The sequence below is a fragment of the Typopeltis vanoorti genome, chromosome 12 (genome assembly GCF_054136105.1).
Source record: "Typopeltis vanoorti isolate ZY-2024b chromosome 12, IOZ_Tvanoo_1.0, whole genome shotgun sequence".
NCBI lineage: Eukaryota > Metazoa > Arthropoda > Arachnida > Uropygi > Thelyphonidae > Typopeltis > Typopeltis vanoorti.
Window position 1 is genome coordinate 59311885 of NC_143560.1, and position 18717 is coordinate 59330601.

At 37.9% G+C, this 18717-nt stretch overlaps 1 protein-coding gene across 1 annotated transcript in view; it reads right to left on the reverse strand.

Annotated features, from left to right (window-relative positions):
* Nucleotides 1–2597: 2597 nt before the first annotated feature.
* Nucleotides 2598–18717, reverse strand: part of LOC150100821 (betaine-homocysteine S-methyltransferase-like) — a 113492-nt gene continuing 97372 nt past the window's right edge. Inside the window, exon 6 of the mRNA XM_090401805.1 lies at nucleotides 2598–2837. Within this exon, the coding sequence (XP_090257931.1) occupies nucleotides 2684–2837 (154 nt within the window). The 3' untranslated portion in view covers nucleotides 2598–2683. The remainder of the gene's footprint in view (nucleotides 2838–18717) is intronic.

Below are 18717 nucleotides of genomic sequence, written 5' to 3' on the forward strand. Positions count from 1 at the left end.
TTCAGCAGAAGATCTCAGTGTGTTAGGGTCTGCACCCCATTTGGAGGAGGTAAGCTTTCGTAGTATATTGTTTCTTGCATTTACTTTTGCCTTTGTTTTTTCTATGTGGGTTTTATATGAGAGGGTGTGATCGAGAGTCACACCAAGGTAGATTGGGTTCCAGGAATGTTCTATTTTAGAGCCTTCCCAAGATATCTGTAGCTTCCTTATTGTTAAGGTGGAAAAGGCCAGTCTGGGTTTTCAAGGGGTTTGGTTTTAGTTGATTGCTGGTATAGTATGTGGTTAGACTATTTAAGGCAAGTGACAGAGTAGTTTCAATGGACTTGAAATTTTTTGATTGAATAGCTATGACAAGGTCATCAGCATAGATAAAATTTCTAGTTCCTGGAAATATGGGGAGATCATTGATGTAGATGTTGAAAAGTAATGGTGATAATACACTTCCCTGGGGGAGGCCATTTTTTTGGAGATGCCAGTGGCTCTTCCTGCCCCCCAGGTCCACATAAAAGTGTCTGTTTTCCAAGAGTGACTGGATCAGGAGGACAAGGCAATAGTCTCTAGTTATTCTGTATATTTTATTTCCAAGTGTGAGATAGTGCAGTTAGGTCTACAAAGACTGCTCCTGTGGCTAGTTTTTGTTCATAACCATTTTCTATATATTGAGTGAGGTTGAGAATTTGTGATGTGCAGGATTTGCCTGGTCTAAAGCCAGCCTGATCAGCAATAAGATGGAGTTCAATTAGGGGTTGTAGCCTATTCAAAATTAATCATTTATAGAGTTTAAAGAGGTTGCTGAGTAGTGATATAGGTCTGTAATTTTTTGCTTCTGTTGAAGTTTTTCCAGGTTTCAGAAAGGCCACAACTTTGGCATGCCTCCAGATAGTTGGTATCCTTAGGGTTCTGAGGCAAGTGTTGTACAGGTTTAATAACCACTCTTTAGTTCTGTTTCCAAAATGTTTAATCTGTTCATTACAGACATCATCAAGGCCTACAGATTTTCTAAGTTTTAATAGGTTTATGGCAGCGTTGAGTTCAGTGATGGTGAAATCTGAGTTAATCATATTTTGTTCCTCACTTGGGGTTCTAAGTATCTTCTTTTATGTGTGCTTTTTAGGGAATTTTCCATTCAGCAGTGGCTGGTGAGCAATTTGGTTAGCTGTTACCTGCAGATGCTCATATGGCTTAGTGAAATCCTCCCTAATTCTGCTGATAAAGTTCCATGCCTTTCTGCTACTATGGGTCATATCAAGGGCTTCTATTTCTTTATTCCATGAGGAACACCTTTCCTCTGCCATCTTGGAGCATAATTTTTCTCCTGCTTGGATAGTCTCTTCTGAGAAGGGGTTGGTGTTGTAAAGTTGTAAGTAATCAGCATACTGGGCTTGTATGTCACTGGAAAGGCCTGGAATGTAGTTTGTGCAGCATCCTTGGGGGATATGTTTGGTGAAGATTTTCCTCAGTATTTTTATGAATTCAGGATACTCTTGAGGGTTTGGGAGGACTTGTTCTACGGAGCGGTCGAGATCTTCCATGAAGCCCTTCCAATTAGCTTTTTGGAAATTAAATCATCATCTGTAAGGGACTGTGTTAGGCATAATTGCTGGGTTCAATTGAAGCAATATAGGTTTGTGTTGAGTATGTGGAATCAGATTTAACACCTTTTTAACGCAAATGTTGGATATTTTTGAGCTAACAAATATGAGGTCAAGGTTATAGTCTCGCTTCCATCTGCCACTGTTGAAAGAAGCAGGGAGTTTTGGATTATGTATCAAGTTTAGAGAAAGGTTTTCAGCCCATTTTTCAATAAGTTCTCCATCTTCGTTGGACCTTGTGTAACCCCAGTCTATTATAATCATCTGCTTAAATTCCTTTCTCCTCAAGATTACGAGGGAGGGGGTCTAGACAGTTCTGATAAACACCTAGAACAAAAATTAATTTATTTTATGTCTTCTTATATAACCTAAAAGAACAAATGATTAAAATTTGATGAAACATTAGGGTTAAAGGGTTTTAAGATATGTTCTTTCTTGTTTGCTTTAATATCATTTTTGGTCTAGGTGTTTATCAGAACTTTCCATACTCCCCCTTCCCTCCCTTATACATGCCTGCTCGCTCCCATGCCAAGGATACATGATCTCTTTCACTAACCACTATTATGTGATTGTAACAGAGATGTCATCTCAGTTGCAGTTAGTTTCCTTATTACTGTATGTTGTTTATTATTTATTTTATTACTTCATTTATTTATATATATATATTTATATATATATATATATATATACACACACACAACACTGATTTCATATTTTTATTATCATGCATATTATCATTATTACGTGACACCTCCAGTGAGTCCAAAGACTCATCAAGGGAGAGCATGTACTCTACAACTGTCTCCACCACTCACTCAATCCACCAACTACAACGAACTGCAACTACGCCATTGCCATCTACCGACAATCAAACATCCATGCCCACGGCAGGATTCGAACCTGCAGCCTTTTGGCTGGAGAGCAGATACGCTAACCACTCGGCCAACCAGGCCGACATGTTATGTTATTTCATATTATATCACACATATATTATAAAATAAAAAGAAAATATAAAATCTGCATGTATTTAGTTTTCCTTTTTTCTTTCACTATATTACTTCTCAAAATATGATTATGTACATAAAATAAATTTAAATGATCATATTAAGAGTATTAACAGTCTCTTTTATGGCACTAATATCACTAGGTTGTGTTCTACAACAGCCTCCTATCCATGTAGCACCATTCTCAATCCAGTCTTTTACAAAACTGTTTAAGGGCTTGCATGTTTCATTACCAATCCATCTGAAAATAAAGCAAATAAATGTCAAAATACAATTTTTGAAAATGTGTGAATTGATATTTGCTTACAGTTATAGAACATAAACAAAATATGGACATAATAATAATATTATTATAACATTGTTACAAGACCTTCATGGAGTCATGAGAGTCACTGTAGTGGCTCTCATGATTACATGAAGATTTTCCATTTTAGATAATAAAATTTATCATATCACTCCTTAATTTCTTTCTCTAGATGTGTTCTCACCATCCTCTCAGACAGTGCATTCCATGCACCCCACTATGGATTGCATTGTCTGAGTTTATTCTATGTCAACAAACCTATTCACATGTCATGCACAACCTTCAGGAATGACCCTATTCCTTGTCTCATCCCTTGCAGTACTCTTTGAAAAATCTCCCATCATCACTCATCTGGTAAATATCTTTGAAGAGTTTAAATGTTTCAATTATGTCACCTCTTCATCTTTTATCTACCAACCTCTTCAGACTACATGCCCTCAATCTATTCTCATAGTCAATTTTCCAACAGTTCTGTTGGAATCATCAATATATCCTCTCAAATGCGCCTTTGTCCCCTTTAAATCCTAGCAACCAAACCTATGAACAGTAATCAAAATTTGATCTGATAAGAGATTTATACTGTATCAATGGTCAATTTCTTTCTCAGTGTTCCAGCAATCAACTTGGTAGTCTTGATAGACTAAATAAATAACTTTGAATTTCTATTCACCATCAGCTCAAGATTCCTCACCTCCTCCAATTCTGCAAAGAGAGTATGCAGCCAAACTATCTGCAGATTCCAAAATTTGAAACTCAATATTTAGCTACATTAAACTCATCTTCATCCTTAATTAACTCACTTCAGTCAACTGCTAATCCAGTCCACTAGAATGATATCTAACTCATATGTTGCAACTTAAATATCAACCTGTTATGTGGCAATGTATCATATTATTATTATATTATTATTATTATCAACACCTGACCTCCATAGAGTCAGAGACTCATCGTGGAAGGTACTCACTATTGCATACAATGCTCATCCAATCGCGTCTTAAACTGATTCAATGTGTCCACATCCACAACACACCCAGGCAATACATTCCACTCACCTACCACCCTCCATGCAAAGAACCTGCTTCTCACTCCTCTGCTCACACCTTCCTTTTACAGTTTCCAGCAATGGCCTCTTGTTCTACTTTCCTCTCCAATTCTATGAAAAATCTCTTCCATGTCTACTTGATAACAACTCCTGACCAGTTTATATGTCTCAATCATATCCCCCCCTTCCTCTTATTCACGAGGCTCTGCAACTTACATTCCCTCAATCTGCCCTCGTACTCCACATTCCAAAGACCACTGACTACCTTTGTGAATCTTCTCTGTACCCTTTCCAACATATCGTCATCACCATGAAAACCCGGCAAATATGCTTTTGCAAAATCAAGAAAAATTTAGTATCTGCATTAGTTATTCTTCTTACTTTATTATAAAAAGTGACTAGATTATGGAAACTAGTAATTTTAATAAATCCATGCTAGCTTTCATAAGTAACATTACCATTATCTGTCCACTTCAATATATGAGCTCTTACTAGTGTTTCTGAAATCTGTGCCATGGTATAAGTTATTGGACGGGAAGGATATCAACAGTGCATGAGAAGTGATAAAAATATTTAAATAATACAATATCAGAATATGTCCCTAGAGTTTGAAGAATAAATAGGTAGGAGTGAAATGGATCTGTAATCTAATTAAGCAACAGATTTGTAATAAAAAGATGATGTGGAAGGATTATCGTGTGCATAAGGATGATGTCAGTTATCATAATTATAAGCAGCAGGCCAGAAAAATCACAAGTGTTGTACGGAAAGCTAAATCTGAGTATGAAAGTTCAAGACAACCATAAAAAGAATTCTATCATAATGCTGCAAGTAAAAGAAAGAATGAAATTTGACTCTGTTGGTATGCTGGCCTGGTTGGCCTAGTGGTTAGTGTGTCCCAGGGGCAGCCGGTGAAATTTTAAGTGGGGGTGCTGCCTATACAAAATAATAACAAAAAAAATTTTTTTTTTCCTAATTAGTAACCAATTTATTAATAAATCTGTAGATTTATTTATTAATAAATTGGTTACTTATTAGGAAAAAAATTTTTTTTTTTTTATTTTGTATAGGCAGCACCCCCACTAAAAATTTCACCAGCCACCACTGGTGTATCCGTTCTCCAGCCAAAAGAATGTGGGTTCAAACCCTGCTGTGGGCTTGGATGTTTGTGATTCTCTGTGAAAATACTAGTGGTAGTGGTGGGCAGTAGATGGCATTGGTATAGTTGTGGTTCATTGTAGTTAGTGGATTGTGGGTGGCAGAGATAGAGAGTTGTAGAGTAGACGCCCTTCCTCGATGAGTCTTTGGGACTCCCTGGAGGTGTCAAATAATAATAATAATAATAATTTTCCTAAGAGCTATCAAGCTGGTATATGGAATATTGAACTCCCCACTACCTCTTTACCACATGAGGAGTAAGTACTTGAGCTGTTCCACAAACTAAATAAGAATTCTGCAATAGGAACTGATGCGATATCAGTACGGTGGCTAAGAGTGTTCAGTTGAACTGACTATTCCACTGATGAGGCAATATAATTTGAGTCTCAAAACAGGAAGATTCCACAGGAGTGAAAGAATGTATGGTAACCCCCCTTTGCACGAGGATGCAAAGACTGATGTATCCAACTATCAATCAATCAATATCTCAGGAGTGATTGTGAAGATTTTGGAAAAGTTGGTTAGGGCTTGCATCATTCAGAAATGGGTTAACAGAGAATCTCTACTTTGCAATAAACACCATGGATATACTAAGGGAAATTCATGTTTTAACAGTTTCTCACATTCTATAATAATGTTATCTCTGAGATAGACAAGGAAAATGGATTAACCATGATACTTTTGGATTTTGCTAAGGCGTTTGACAGACTACAGCATGGAAGACTGTTGCATAAATTAGAGAATATGGGATTGGATTATAAACTGCTGGCATGGATAGGAAGAGGGCTAACTGACAGATATCAAAAAGTCGTATATGAGAAGTGTGAATCTGCAAGATTCAAGGCAACCAGTGGTGTGCCTCAAGGATCAGTACTTGTTCCATTGTTATTCAATCTCTACATTAATGATACTGGGAAAGGTTTGATATGCAACATATAGCTATTTGCTGATGCAAAGGTAGGTAGGATAATCAGGAGTGCTGTTGATATGCAGTACTTGCAGAATGATTTGAATAGGCTGGAATTGTGGGAATGTGAAAATGGCTGTCATTTCAATGTTACCAAATGTAAGGTCATGTACTTTGGTGTGATCAGATATCAATGTCATATTATATTGGTGGAATTATGCTTGGAAAAAAATGATGAGGCTAAGGATCTTGGAGTTTTAGTAGACAGGAAGTTGAAGTTCATGGGTCATATAGCGAAATTTGTAAATACAACTCAGAGGATAACGGTAATGCTGGAAAAAACCTTGACATGTAAAGATAAGGAAGTCATTTTGCCTCTTTACAATGCCTTGATAAGATCTCACTTGGACTATTGAACACAGGACTGGTCTTCTTGTTTCCCCTGATGATTCTGATACAGTGGCAAGAGTGAAAAGGAGAGTGTCAAAAATGATATCAGAATTGTGTAATACAGAAAATGAAGACAGATTGAGAATTTTTAGACTGCAGACACTAGCAAACAGGAGAAAGAAGAGTAATATGATTGACACTTACAAACTTCTGAAAGAGCCATACAGGATTTTAGTTGATGAAAGTTTTCATTTTATGGAAGATGAGGAAAGGATGTGTGAGCATCCATGGAAGTTGAGAATAAATGCTGTCAAGAAAGGGGTTAGGGATAGATTTTTCTCTCATACAGTAGTGCATGATTGGAAAGGATTGCCGTTGGATGTTGTTTGTGCATGCAGTGTGAATGAATTCAAGAACATGATAGCTGGTGCATGTAGTATGTGGCTTCCCTTAATGAGTCCCTGACTCCCTGGAAGTCTTTTATTATTATTAATAATAATAATAATAATAATAATAATAATAATAAAGAATCACAGAAGAAATTCAGACTGGTTTATCTATAGACTGATACCTCCATTTTATTGATGTCATTAGCTTATCCTCCTTCCACTCATTAGGAATTTTTCCAGTTGCAAGACTGTCATTAACCAGCCAAGTCTCAATAGCACTGTCAGTTCATTTGCATATTCCTTTAAAACATGTGCCTTCGATACTGCCTTTTTTTTTTTTTTTTTGATATCCATAGTACTCAGTATCATAATGGTATTGGTATCGGAGAACTCTGACATGCAGAAACAGAGAGGTTATGATTCAATTGTATAAGGCCTTGATCAGGCCTCATATGGATTATTGTGCACAGATTTGGTCGCCGGGTTTTCATGGTGACGAGGATATGTTGGAAAGGGTAGAGAGAAGATTCACAAAGGTAGTCAGTGGTCTTTGGAATGTAGAGTATGAGGACAGATTGAGAGAATGTGAGTTGCAGAGCCTTGTGAATAGGAGGAAGAGGAAGGATATGATTGAGACATATAAGCTGGTCAGGGGTTATTATTATTATTATTTAGGCCTCCAAGGAGTGAAAAGACTCATCGTGGGAGGTCCTTCCTAGGAAACACAAAGTCTATCATACCATTCGTTTAACTCATTGACCATTCTTGCTCTCACCACTCTATCAGGCAATGATTTCAGGTTCAACCACCCTCCATGCAAAGAAACCACTCCTCACCTTCTTACTCACAGTTTCCTTTCATAACTTCCAGGGATGGGCCCTTGTCATCACTCCTTCCCACTGTTCAACCAAGCAAAAGAACTCCCCAATGTCAACCCTGCAACCACCTCTCAACAGTTTAAAAGTCTCAATCATATCACCTTTCCTTCTTCTATCCACCAAATTCTGCAGTCCACATTCCCTCAGCCGATCCTCATAACTAACGTTGTACAGTCCCAAAATCATCTTTGTTATCCACCTTTGTACCCTTTCCACAGTTAATTTATCCCCTTCAAATCCTGGGGACCAAATCTGAGAACAATAGTCCAAGTGTGGTCTGATCAGGATCTTATACAACAGAATGATAACTCTTTTATCTCTGCAGGTCAGCGTCCTTCTCATTATTGCAGCAATCCTCTGTGTTACCTTCACCACCTTTGCAATATATCCCCTGAATTTCAGGTTTCTATCAATCATCAACCCCAGATCTCTTGTCTCTACTACTTACTCTATTGGAGGAGCTCCAGTATAGCTCCTCCAATAGAGTAAGCAGCATCCCATCGATGTGTCCCAAACCTCAAGACCTTACATTTTGCTGCATTAAACCGACATCTCCTATTCATTTGCCCATCTGTCTAGCTTATTCAAATCCTCTTGCAGGACTACCACATCTGCACTAATAACCCTTCCCAGCTTCGCATCATCCACAAACAACTGATATCAGGTAGACGTGGAAGAGATTTTTTTCATAGAATGGGAGAGGGGAGTAGAACAAGCTGGAAACTGTATAAGGAGGGTGTGAGCAAAGGAGTGAGAAGCAGGTTCTTTGCATGGAGGGTTTTTGGTGAGTGGAATGTATTGCTTGAGTGTTGTGGATGTGGACACATTGAATCAGTTTAAGACGTGGTTGGATGAGCATTGTATGCAATAGTGAGTGCCTCCCACAATGAGTCTCTGACTCTATGGAGGTCAAATGTTAATAATAATAAATATGTCTATTTCATATGCTTCCAATCCTTCAACCTCTCTACAATTCCTCTGGGAATAAAACTTGTTTCAAACCTTGATAATGTGATCATCAAACTCCTCTTCTATCCTTTCTGCATTGATCATCTAGCTACCTGCTCTATAAGACATGTTCAACTCTCTACAATCATTTCTCCCCCTAATGATAGCCACATAATGGCCATAGTGCAAGTATTTTAAATTCTCCTCTCATATTTTAATTTCTCTTTTCCTACTATCCATTTTTTTTTTTCATTTTCAATTCTTGTTTTGTTTCCCTAGCTATCCATTTCACTTCAAATCTCGTTATCTTTTTAACTTGAGGCATGCAGTTTGATATTACTATCAACAAATACTTCTTAAACAGAGCTATATGATACTGATTATATAGAGCTGTTTTACATTTGAAATTCTTTTTCATGATACTGCCTCAGTTTAATTTTTATTATAATAATCAACTGCTTTGTATTTCCATAAAAAATTCCTTTCTCCTTGAGAGTACCACATGCACACTCAAATCCTATGTCAAGATTGGGTGATCATTTTTGCCAACCAAAGGCAAATATGATATCTCAGTCAATGAAATCTGAAACTACAGATCTTTTTATTTCCTTCATCACATTCCGTTTTTTAAATATATTTGTCCCTCGATAACTGAATTCTTTAATTAGTAAATGTTGTTCACTCTGTCCAATTTGACCTTGCTATAGTTGAAATGTTTAGACAAATTAACTTAGCTTAATTTGTCTAAACATTTGAATCCTAAAGCATATGAACATGCAAAGTGCATGTTCATATGCTTTACACTTGTTAAGTTAATTTGCCTAAACATTATTATTATGCAACACCTCTAGGGAGTCCAAGGACTTATCGAGGGAGGGAACCTACTCTACAACTCTCTCTCTCTCCACCACTCAATCCACCAACTGCAACTACACCAACGCCATCTACCACCACCACTAGTATTTCCACAGAAATCACAAACACCCATGTCCATGGTGGGATTCGAATCTGCAGGCTTTTGGCCCGAGAGAGGATGTGCTAACCACTCAGCCAACAAGACCAGCAACATTTCCTGCTTATTATTCTTTATGTTTCTTGGCCTATAGCAATAATCCCTCTAAATATCCTGTCCTACCTCATCAACATCACATCACATGCTCTCAGAGTTATTGGTGCCATTTTCCTTTGCACTTTTTCTCTACTCTGAGACAGCAGAACTCATCTGCTATCATCAGTAATACTCCACCACCCTGTTTCCTTCTCCTCCCCTATCCTCTTAAAATGTGCTATACCTTCAACTTCTATTCCTGTCAGAACATAATCCTTTTAAACCAGTTTCACTCATATTCTGAGAAACAGAATCTATCAAGGTCATAAACTCATTCCTCTTATTCCCGATACTTATGACATTCGGATATAAGCCTTTTATCATCAGTATTCCCATCAATTGATATTTATTATTGTTCTCTTAAACTTTACTCTGATCTGTAATAAACTACATATTCCTACTATACCAAAATGAGGTCATTTCTGATACTTTAAACTATGGTGACTCTAGCTTTCCATGTTCTAATGCTCTTACTTGCTCAGGAATTACCAACCTTTCGAAATGGCTAAATCCTTTCCTTTTTGACTATGCAACTTTTCTCTTACATACAGCTCCTATCTGCTATTATATACATTCTAAATCTCTTTCTCTATGAACATTCACACATTTTCACTATCAATGTGATTAATCACCAATTCTCATCCCTCCCATCTCTTCAGTATCATACCAAGGCAACAAATTCTGTACCACCTCTCTCTCATACTTTGCTGCACAATCTTTAACGCTGCTCTTCCAACCATCATTTCATCACATCCACATTTTGAAGGATATATGACTTCAATCCATGACACATTCTTGGGATTTATCATAGTAGTTGTGAATTATCAGCAACACCACATAAACAATATTATTGTTTGTTATTATTGTTATTTTTTTACAAGCAATATTATTATTGTTATTTTATTACTATTAACATCTGACCTCCATGGAATCAAATGACCCATCACAAGAGGTGTACACTCTCTCATGCAAAAGATCATCGATCTGTGCCTTAAACCCATTTACAGTTTCTGCACTCATCAGTCACTCTCCGTGCAAAGAACCTACTGCTTCTCACTCACTTGCTTACACCTTTCTTATACAGCTCCAGGGATGGCCTCTAGCCCTACCTTTGTCTCTCTTTCTCTACTCTACTCTATGAAAAATCTCCTCCACATTAATCTGATTAATAACTTCTCATCAACTTATATGTCTCAATCACATTTCCTCTATTCACAGATCTGTAAGTTGCATTTCCTCTCTTCATAATCTAACATTCCATAGACCTGGTGCTAATTTAGTAAATCTTCTCTGGATCCTTTCCAAAACATCCCCCTGAAAACCAGGTGACCAAATCTGTGCACAGTTGTCCATATTGTGTCCTGATCAAAGCCTTAAACAAGGGAACCATAACCTTTTTGCTTCTGCATGTCAATGCCCTCCTCATTACTGCCATAATCCTTTGAGATGTTCTTATAATTTTAGCAATGTGATTCCTAAACTTGAAGTTGCTGCTCACCATCACTTCCACATCTCTCATCTCCTCCACCTCCTTCAAAATTTCCTTCAGAAGTATATATTAAACTGATAGCTCCACTCATGTGCCCACTCATAGTCTATTCAGATCTTCCTGCAAGACCACACAACATCTGCTCTATTTCTCATAGCTCTTCCCAACTTTGTATCATTGGCAAAGAGCTTCACATCTCCAGTTATTCTGGTCCCAATGTCATTAATGTACAAGTTAAATGATAATATATCCAAAACAGATCCCTCTGGCACTCCACTAGTGACATTCCTCTTTTGGGATACACCTCCTCCATACACAACCTACTGATATCTGTCTGACAGCTATCCAACTCACTAATCTGTTATCCAATCCCAACAGTTTCAATTTAGCTACTGGCTTGTCATATGGTCTATCAAAGGCCTTTGAAAAAAGCCAAGTACACCATCATATATTCATCTCCCTTATCCAGTGAATTTCTCACCTTGTTATAATATGCAAGCAGACTGCTAAAGCATGACTTCCTCTTAACAAATGCATACTGACCATGATAAAGAATACTATTATCAACCCATTTCTGAATCCTAGTCCTTACCAATTTCTCTAACAATCCTGGACACATACAGATTGGCCCATAATTTGTAGCCTCCTCAGTCCTATTACCCCCCCCCCCCCCCACACACACACACTCATTTGTGCAGCTGAGCAATCTTTCCCACTGTCCATTCCTTTGGGACTCATCCTGTAGCAAGACTCATGCTAAACAAGTGTGCAAAGGTGCAATTAATTCACAGAGCATTCCCTCATAAGATACATGGCAATATACTATCAAGTCCTGCCTTATTAACATCAAGTTTACTTAATTCCTCATATACCTCCTGCTCATTCACCATCAGTTCCTCCTCCCATACCTTCTCATAATGTTGCCTTCACAAGGATGAAATACACTGATAAACTTATCACTGAATACTTCAACTATATTCGCCACACTGGTTACTAATCTGCCAGTGTCATCAACTAGCAAAATCCTTCCAAAGCATTTTTTTCTTCTACTTGCCACATACTGAAAGAACTTACTAGGATTTTTTCTTAGCTTGATTGGTAATTTCTTCTCATACTGCACTTTTGCTGTCTTTACCAACTGAGTAATTTCTTGGCCTGCTCTTTTTACTCTTCATGCAACTGATCATTAGCAACATTCATCTTGTGTTGACTCCCCAGTGATTTCTCCTAATTTCACCTTTAATCTTTTCATTCATCGATTTTACTCCAACTTTGTTTAGCTTTTGGAATACTCAGAAATAATGAAAAAACCAGACAAATGCAGATATATTTTTCTCCTACTGTACTTTCAAATAATATATTTATATTTCAATGCAATCTATCATGTTAGAAAATATATTTGATTAGCAGAACTCATTGTAGCTTAGCACTAACAGTAAATCTAGTTGCACATTGTATCCTCATCATTTCCTCGAGTTTGCCTGTTTCATAGTTCTTTCATATTAACTCCTGTTTCATCTTCAACTGTGTGTGTGTGTGTTTGGATAGGTCTGGATTCTATTTTCCAGAACTTTCTTAGCATAGCTCTTTTCTAGGATAGTTCTTGGAATGAGTGCTTCATTTAGGTGTAATGATTGAGTCCTACATGAAATACCTATAAGAAAGAGTGTACAAGTGAAATTTCACTGATATGCACTGTTTTTACCTCTAATTATATCATTAGCAGAACTCATTGTAGCTTAGCACTAACAGTAAATCTAGTTGCACATTGTATCCTCATCATTTCCTCAAGTTTGCCTGTTTCATAGTTCTTTCATATTAACTCCTGTTTCATCTTCAACTGTGTGTGTGTGTGTGTTTGGATAGGTCTGGATTCTATTTTCCAGAACTTTCTTAGCATAGCTCTTTTCTAGGGTAGTTCTTGGAATGAGTGCTTCATTTAGGTGTAATGATTGAGACCTACATGAAATACCTATAAGAAAGAGTGTACAAGTAAAATTTCACTGATATGCACTGTTTTTACCTCTAATTATATCATATAATAAACTAGTATTAAGTGCTCGTTCATTCATTTCGTATGGTGATTCAACAGCCATGAGCCCCTTTTACATGGAGGTACGGCACCACTCAATCCCCCTATTTTTATCTGGGCTCGGGACTGGCACAGCTGACAATTCAATCCTTAAGACAATCCCTCCAGACTGGAAGGATTGTCTTAAGTATTCCTGACTATATCCGTGTATATGTTCACGAGGCCGGTTTGCCTGCTTGTGGGTTGAAAACCCCCAGATAAACTGGGGGAAAAAACTCTGTTGTCCATGCCCAAGACTGGCTAACATGGCTATGGATGAGGAAGATCATTATCATTATTATTATAATTATGGGCAACTCCAGGGAGTCGACAGACTCATCGAGTGAGGCCCATGCCTCCCTCGATGAGTCTGTAGACTATCGAATAGTTGTTCGTCTGTCGAATAGTTGTTCTTGACACATCATGTCAAGAACAACTATTCGACATTCACACAATATCTTTCATACCTCACCTTGAACTCACTCACCGTCATGGCACCCACAACAGATTCTGGCAGCTTATTCCACTCATTCACCACTCTCCAAGTAAAAAACCTAAATCTAACACCCTTGCTAACCACATTCTTGCCCAACTTCCATGTATGGCCACTAGTCCTCCCATCACCAGACCTGTTCTCAAAAATATCTTCTGAATTAATCTTATGAAACCCTTCAGTAATTTCAATGTCTCAATTATATCACCCCTTTTCCGCCTATCAACCAATTTCTGCAACCCACAAATCTTCAAACTGTTCTCATAAGGTTCATTCCACAGACCTGCTATCATCTGGTCACTCGTCTCTGGATCCTCTCCACCTCTTCCCCATCAAGAAGAAACCCTGGTGCCCATATCTGGGCACAGTAGTCTAGATGGGGTCTTATCAAGGCTCGATACAGAGGAACAATAACTTGTTTGTCTCTGCTCGTCAAAGTATTTTTCAGCAACCAAGTGATTTGATGAGCTGATTTAGCCACTTTTGTGATGTGCCCCCTAAACTTCAACTCCCTATCCACCAACACTCCCAAATTCCTGGCCTCATCAATCTCCTGGAGTATGGTTCCACCAATGTGTTATACTACTGCTAATCTTTTCATCCCAAAATGCATAACCTCACACTTTTCTACATTAAATTGACATCCATTTTCCTTAGCCCAGTCCTCCAAACTATCCAAATCATCTTGCAAAATTTTGACATCCTGTGCACTCACTATTGCTCTACCCAACTTTGCATCATCAGCAAACAAGTGAACGCTTCCTCTCAGATCCTTTCCTATATCGTTAATGAACAAATTGAAAAGTAGTGGTCCAAGAAAGGAACCCTGCGGCACACCACTAGTCACAGGCCGTCTTTTGGACTCTACTCCTGAATAAACCACTCTCTGATATCTCTCCACTAACCACCCTCCTATCCATCTCACCAACCCTATATCCATCCCCATATGCTGCAGTTTACTGATTAGAATTCCATGTGATATTCTGTCAAAGGCCTTAGCAAGGTCTAGTAGAATCACTGTGAACTCATTACCCTTATCCAGTTCAACTCACTGTGTTATAAAACGTGAGCAAGTTACTGAGGCAAGATCTACCATTCACAAAACCATGTTGTCCCCCATGCAGTATCCCATTTTCATCTATCCAATCCTGTATTTTTCTCTTGACTAATTTCTCCAAGACCTTGACAACGATTCCTGATATGCTAATCGGTCAGTAATTTACAACAGCAGTCTTGGAACCTCCTTTATGCAGTGGAACTATTTTCCCCTCTTTTCACCCACCTCGGGACTAACCCAGACCCGAGACTCAAATTAAACAAAATGGTCAAGGTCACTGACAATTCTTTAGCTGCTTCACGTACGACACGAACTGGTATACCATCCAATCCCACAGAAGTATTGACATTGAGGTTTTGTAATAGAGTATTCACCTCCACTTCATTCACCACAATTCCCGTATAATCTATTGGTTCATTCATTCCTGCAATGTCACCACCTGGATGATATACTCTTGCAAAGTGCTCGCTCAGTAATTCAACTATATCAACTGATTCGGTTACCTCCCTACCATTGTCATTCCTTAAAATCATTCTGCCATATACATTTTTTCTTTACTTGTAACATATCGAAAAAACTGTTTGGGATTCTCTTTAGCCTGCATAGCTAATGTGTTTTCAAAATCCATTTTTGCTTTTCTTACCACACTCGTTACCCTTCTGGCCTGCACTTTATACTGTTCATGTGCCTGCTGGTCACCTTTCTCCTTAAATTCCCTTCATAGTTGTTTCTTTTTTTGCAGCTCAAGTTAGAGGTGTTATTCATCCATTTAACCCCAACTTGATTTATTATTCAGACTCTAGGTATACAGTCAGCCATTGCCTAATGCAAACACTTCTTAACTGCCCCCCATGCACTATCAACATCCAGCCCTTGCAGTTTTACATGCCATGGCACTGAACCAATCAAACTCCTAAGCTAAGATCCTTATGCTCCTCACATCGTCAATGGGAATTGAGCCTAGGACACTCCTTCCCTGGGCATATGGTTGCAATGTGCACAGCCACTAGGCTAACTGTGTGAACTAAGTGCTGGTAAGTAAGTAGCACATAAATGTAATCATTCCAGATTTGAGTGGCATGTAAGAAAGATATATTACTGAAGTCCATGCAGTTAGCCTAGTGGCTATGCACTTCGCAACCATATGCCTGGGGAAGGATGTCCAAGATTCGATTCCCGTCAACGACATGAGGAGCTTAAGTATCTTTCTCAGCCATAGCCAAATTAGCCGGTCTTGGCTGTTGACAGCAGGGTCCCCCCCCCCCCCCCCAGTTTATCTGGGGTTTTTCATCCCGCAAGCAGGCAAGCCGGCCCCATGAACACAAATGGATACAGTCAGGTATACTTAAGACAATCCCTCCAGCTATAGATCTGAATTGTCAGCTATGCTGGTCCTGAGCCCAAATAAAAAATAGGGGGGATTGAGGTGGTGCCGTACCTCCCTGTAAAAGGGCCTCACTGCCATTGAATCACCATAAAAATTTAAATAAATATTACTGAAATACATGTATGGGTAGCATAATGTATGTAGCTCTTTGCATACTTTAAGTGGCCTATTTTATTACATTATTATCTATGGGATGCCTTCATTAGAGATCCTGTTTATCTGCTACCCTGCTTTAACAGGTTGGAAATTGGTGGAGTATGTGTGTATTTCAAACATAATAATGAACCAACAGCCTAGCTTAATTTTTAACAGACCTTCAAACATTTAATCACTTTAAATATACTTTAGTGATAACTATGACGTTTTCACACCTACCAAAATACGGATGTAAAACATATGACAGAGTTGAAATAACATGGATAAGAAGTACAAGTCATCAATTATCTCCATTAAGAGGTGTGATAATCCTTCATACTAAGGAGAACACTTAACCAGATTAACTCACATATGCTGTGTTAGCCACTGCTATAGAAAGAATAAAATGCATTGTTCCCCAAAGTAAACAGTGTAGCTGTAATTTAAATACAGGGTGGCCATAAAATAACTTTCCCTCTTTGGAGGCATCTGTAGCTAAAACCAATAAATGGAATGAGACCAAATTTTATATTGAGACTTTTGAAGGCATGGGGAGATGATTTCCATGAAAAAAAGATTTAGTACCAAAAGACGATGATAGGGGAAATTTTGGCAGTGGCAGTGCCAAAAGCAGACAAATATTTGCAGTAAATGCAGGTAAAAAGGATTATGCAAATTTTACTGTGCGTATGTGACAGCTGTTATGAACATCCAATCCGACTCCTTACGCTCAGCTGTAGAGCATGTCGCACACCAGATGCAATTTGTTGTACACAAGAAAGGTCAGCACATTGAAAATCATGTATGTGGTCCAGGAGACCCTGATTCTGATGAATAAAACATTATTTCCTGTGAGTTCAATCACTATATTAATTTCTGTGTCTCTCACAAGTTGTTGTTTTAATTTAATTATTCTTATTCTTATCATCATTGTAACGCGCCACATATCCAGCTGGAATGAGTGACGCAGCTGTTGCTTACACCGTCGAAATGTTATTATTCCATTTTATCTGCCTTTAATGTAATTATCCTTGTTTTCGTCTCTGCCAGCGCCAACATTTCCCCTATTGGCGACTTTTGGTACTAAATCTTTTTTTCGCAGAAATCATCTCCCCATGCCTGCAAAAGTCTCAATATAAAATTTGGTCTCATTCCGTTTATTGGTTTTAGCTACAGATGCCTCCAAAGAGGGAAAGTTATTTTATGGCCACCCTGCAGATATATCAAATACAGCAAATGTACACCTGATATATTTTGATATTTCTAGTCCTTTTATCACATAATTATAGTTTGCTGTTTAGACCTTTATTCAGGTCTCTTCAGTGGGAGCCAGACCCAGGTGGAAATAAGAGTTCTGCATTGCTTCAGCCTTGGTTTCACCTCTAGGGTCTGGTTCCCACTGAAGAGACATCAATAAAGGTCGAAACCTGTCTGGTAGTGACCCTTCCCATAATGCACAGCATTATACATGTCTGCAAGGAGATGTGCTTTGCATTATGGGATACTAAGGAAAGTGATGAAAACTTAGTCCACCTTTGCCACAAGTTGCCCCAGTCCTGAAGATACTTCAGGGTGCAAACTTTGTTTGCTTACACTTGGATGAAGGATTAAACTAAATATATAATTTATAGCCTGACCAAGTGGGAAAAAACTTCCAAGATAATAATATTAATAATTTGATATGTAGAGGACTCCTCCATATATTAGATGATGGACTGGAATCCTACCAAATCTCAAAAATAAAAAAAGTATAAATTATTTTTAAAAAAATAATATCTTGGCCCCAAAAATTACCAAAAAGTTAAATCTTTATGTTAAACCCTCACCACGAACACATGAAGTACCAATGTTCACAAACCTAATACCCCCTTAGTAGCATAGACAGCCCTATCTACAAGCTAGCAACATTTATCCAAAATCACTTTCTCCCTTCCCTTAACAGACAACTCTTCCTCACATAGTAAAAATTCTCTTCACTTTAAAATATTAATAACAATTTCTAATCCTATCTAATCCTGATATTATGGTGAGCTTTGACATCACCTCACTGTTTATGTAATATACCTTTGACAGAGACCCTTGACCTCATTAAGCCACATTTCCACTCTGATGTATTGAAATAATATATTTAAATTCATATTAACATTCAGACTGCCCAAAAATGTATGTAAAAATGCAGCACTGATTGGGTTGTCAGTCAATAGCAGTAAAACTTAAGTCCTAAAAAAAAAAAAAAATAGAAGGAAATATTAAACTAAATGACCGCATTCTTGAAGAAGTAAATGATTTTCAGTACCTTGGTTCCTACATCAACACTCTAAATGACATACTGAAAAAAAAAGCCCAGAGCTCTCCAATTTTATAA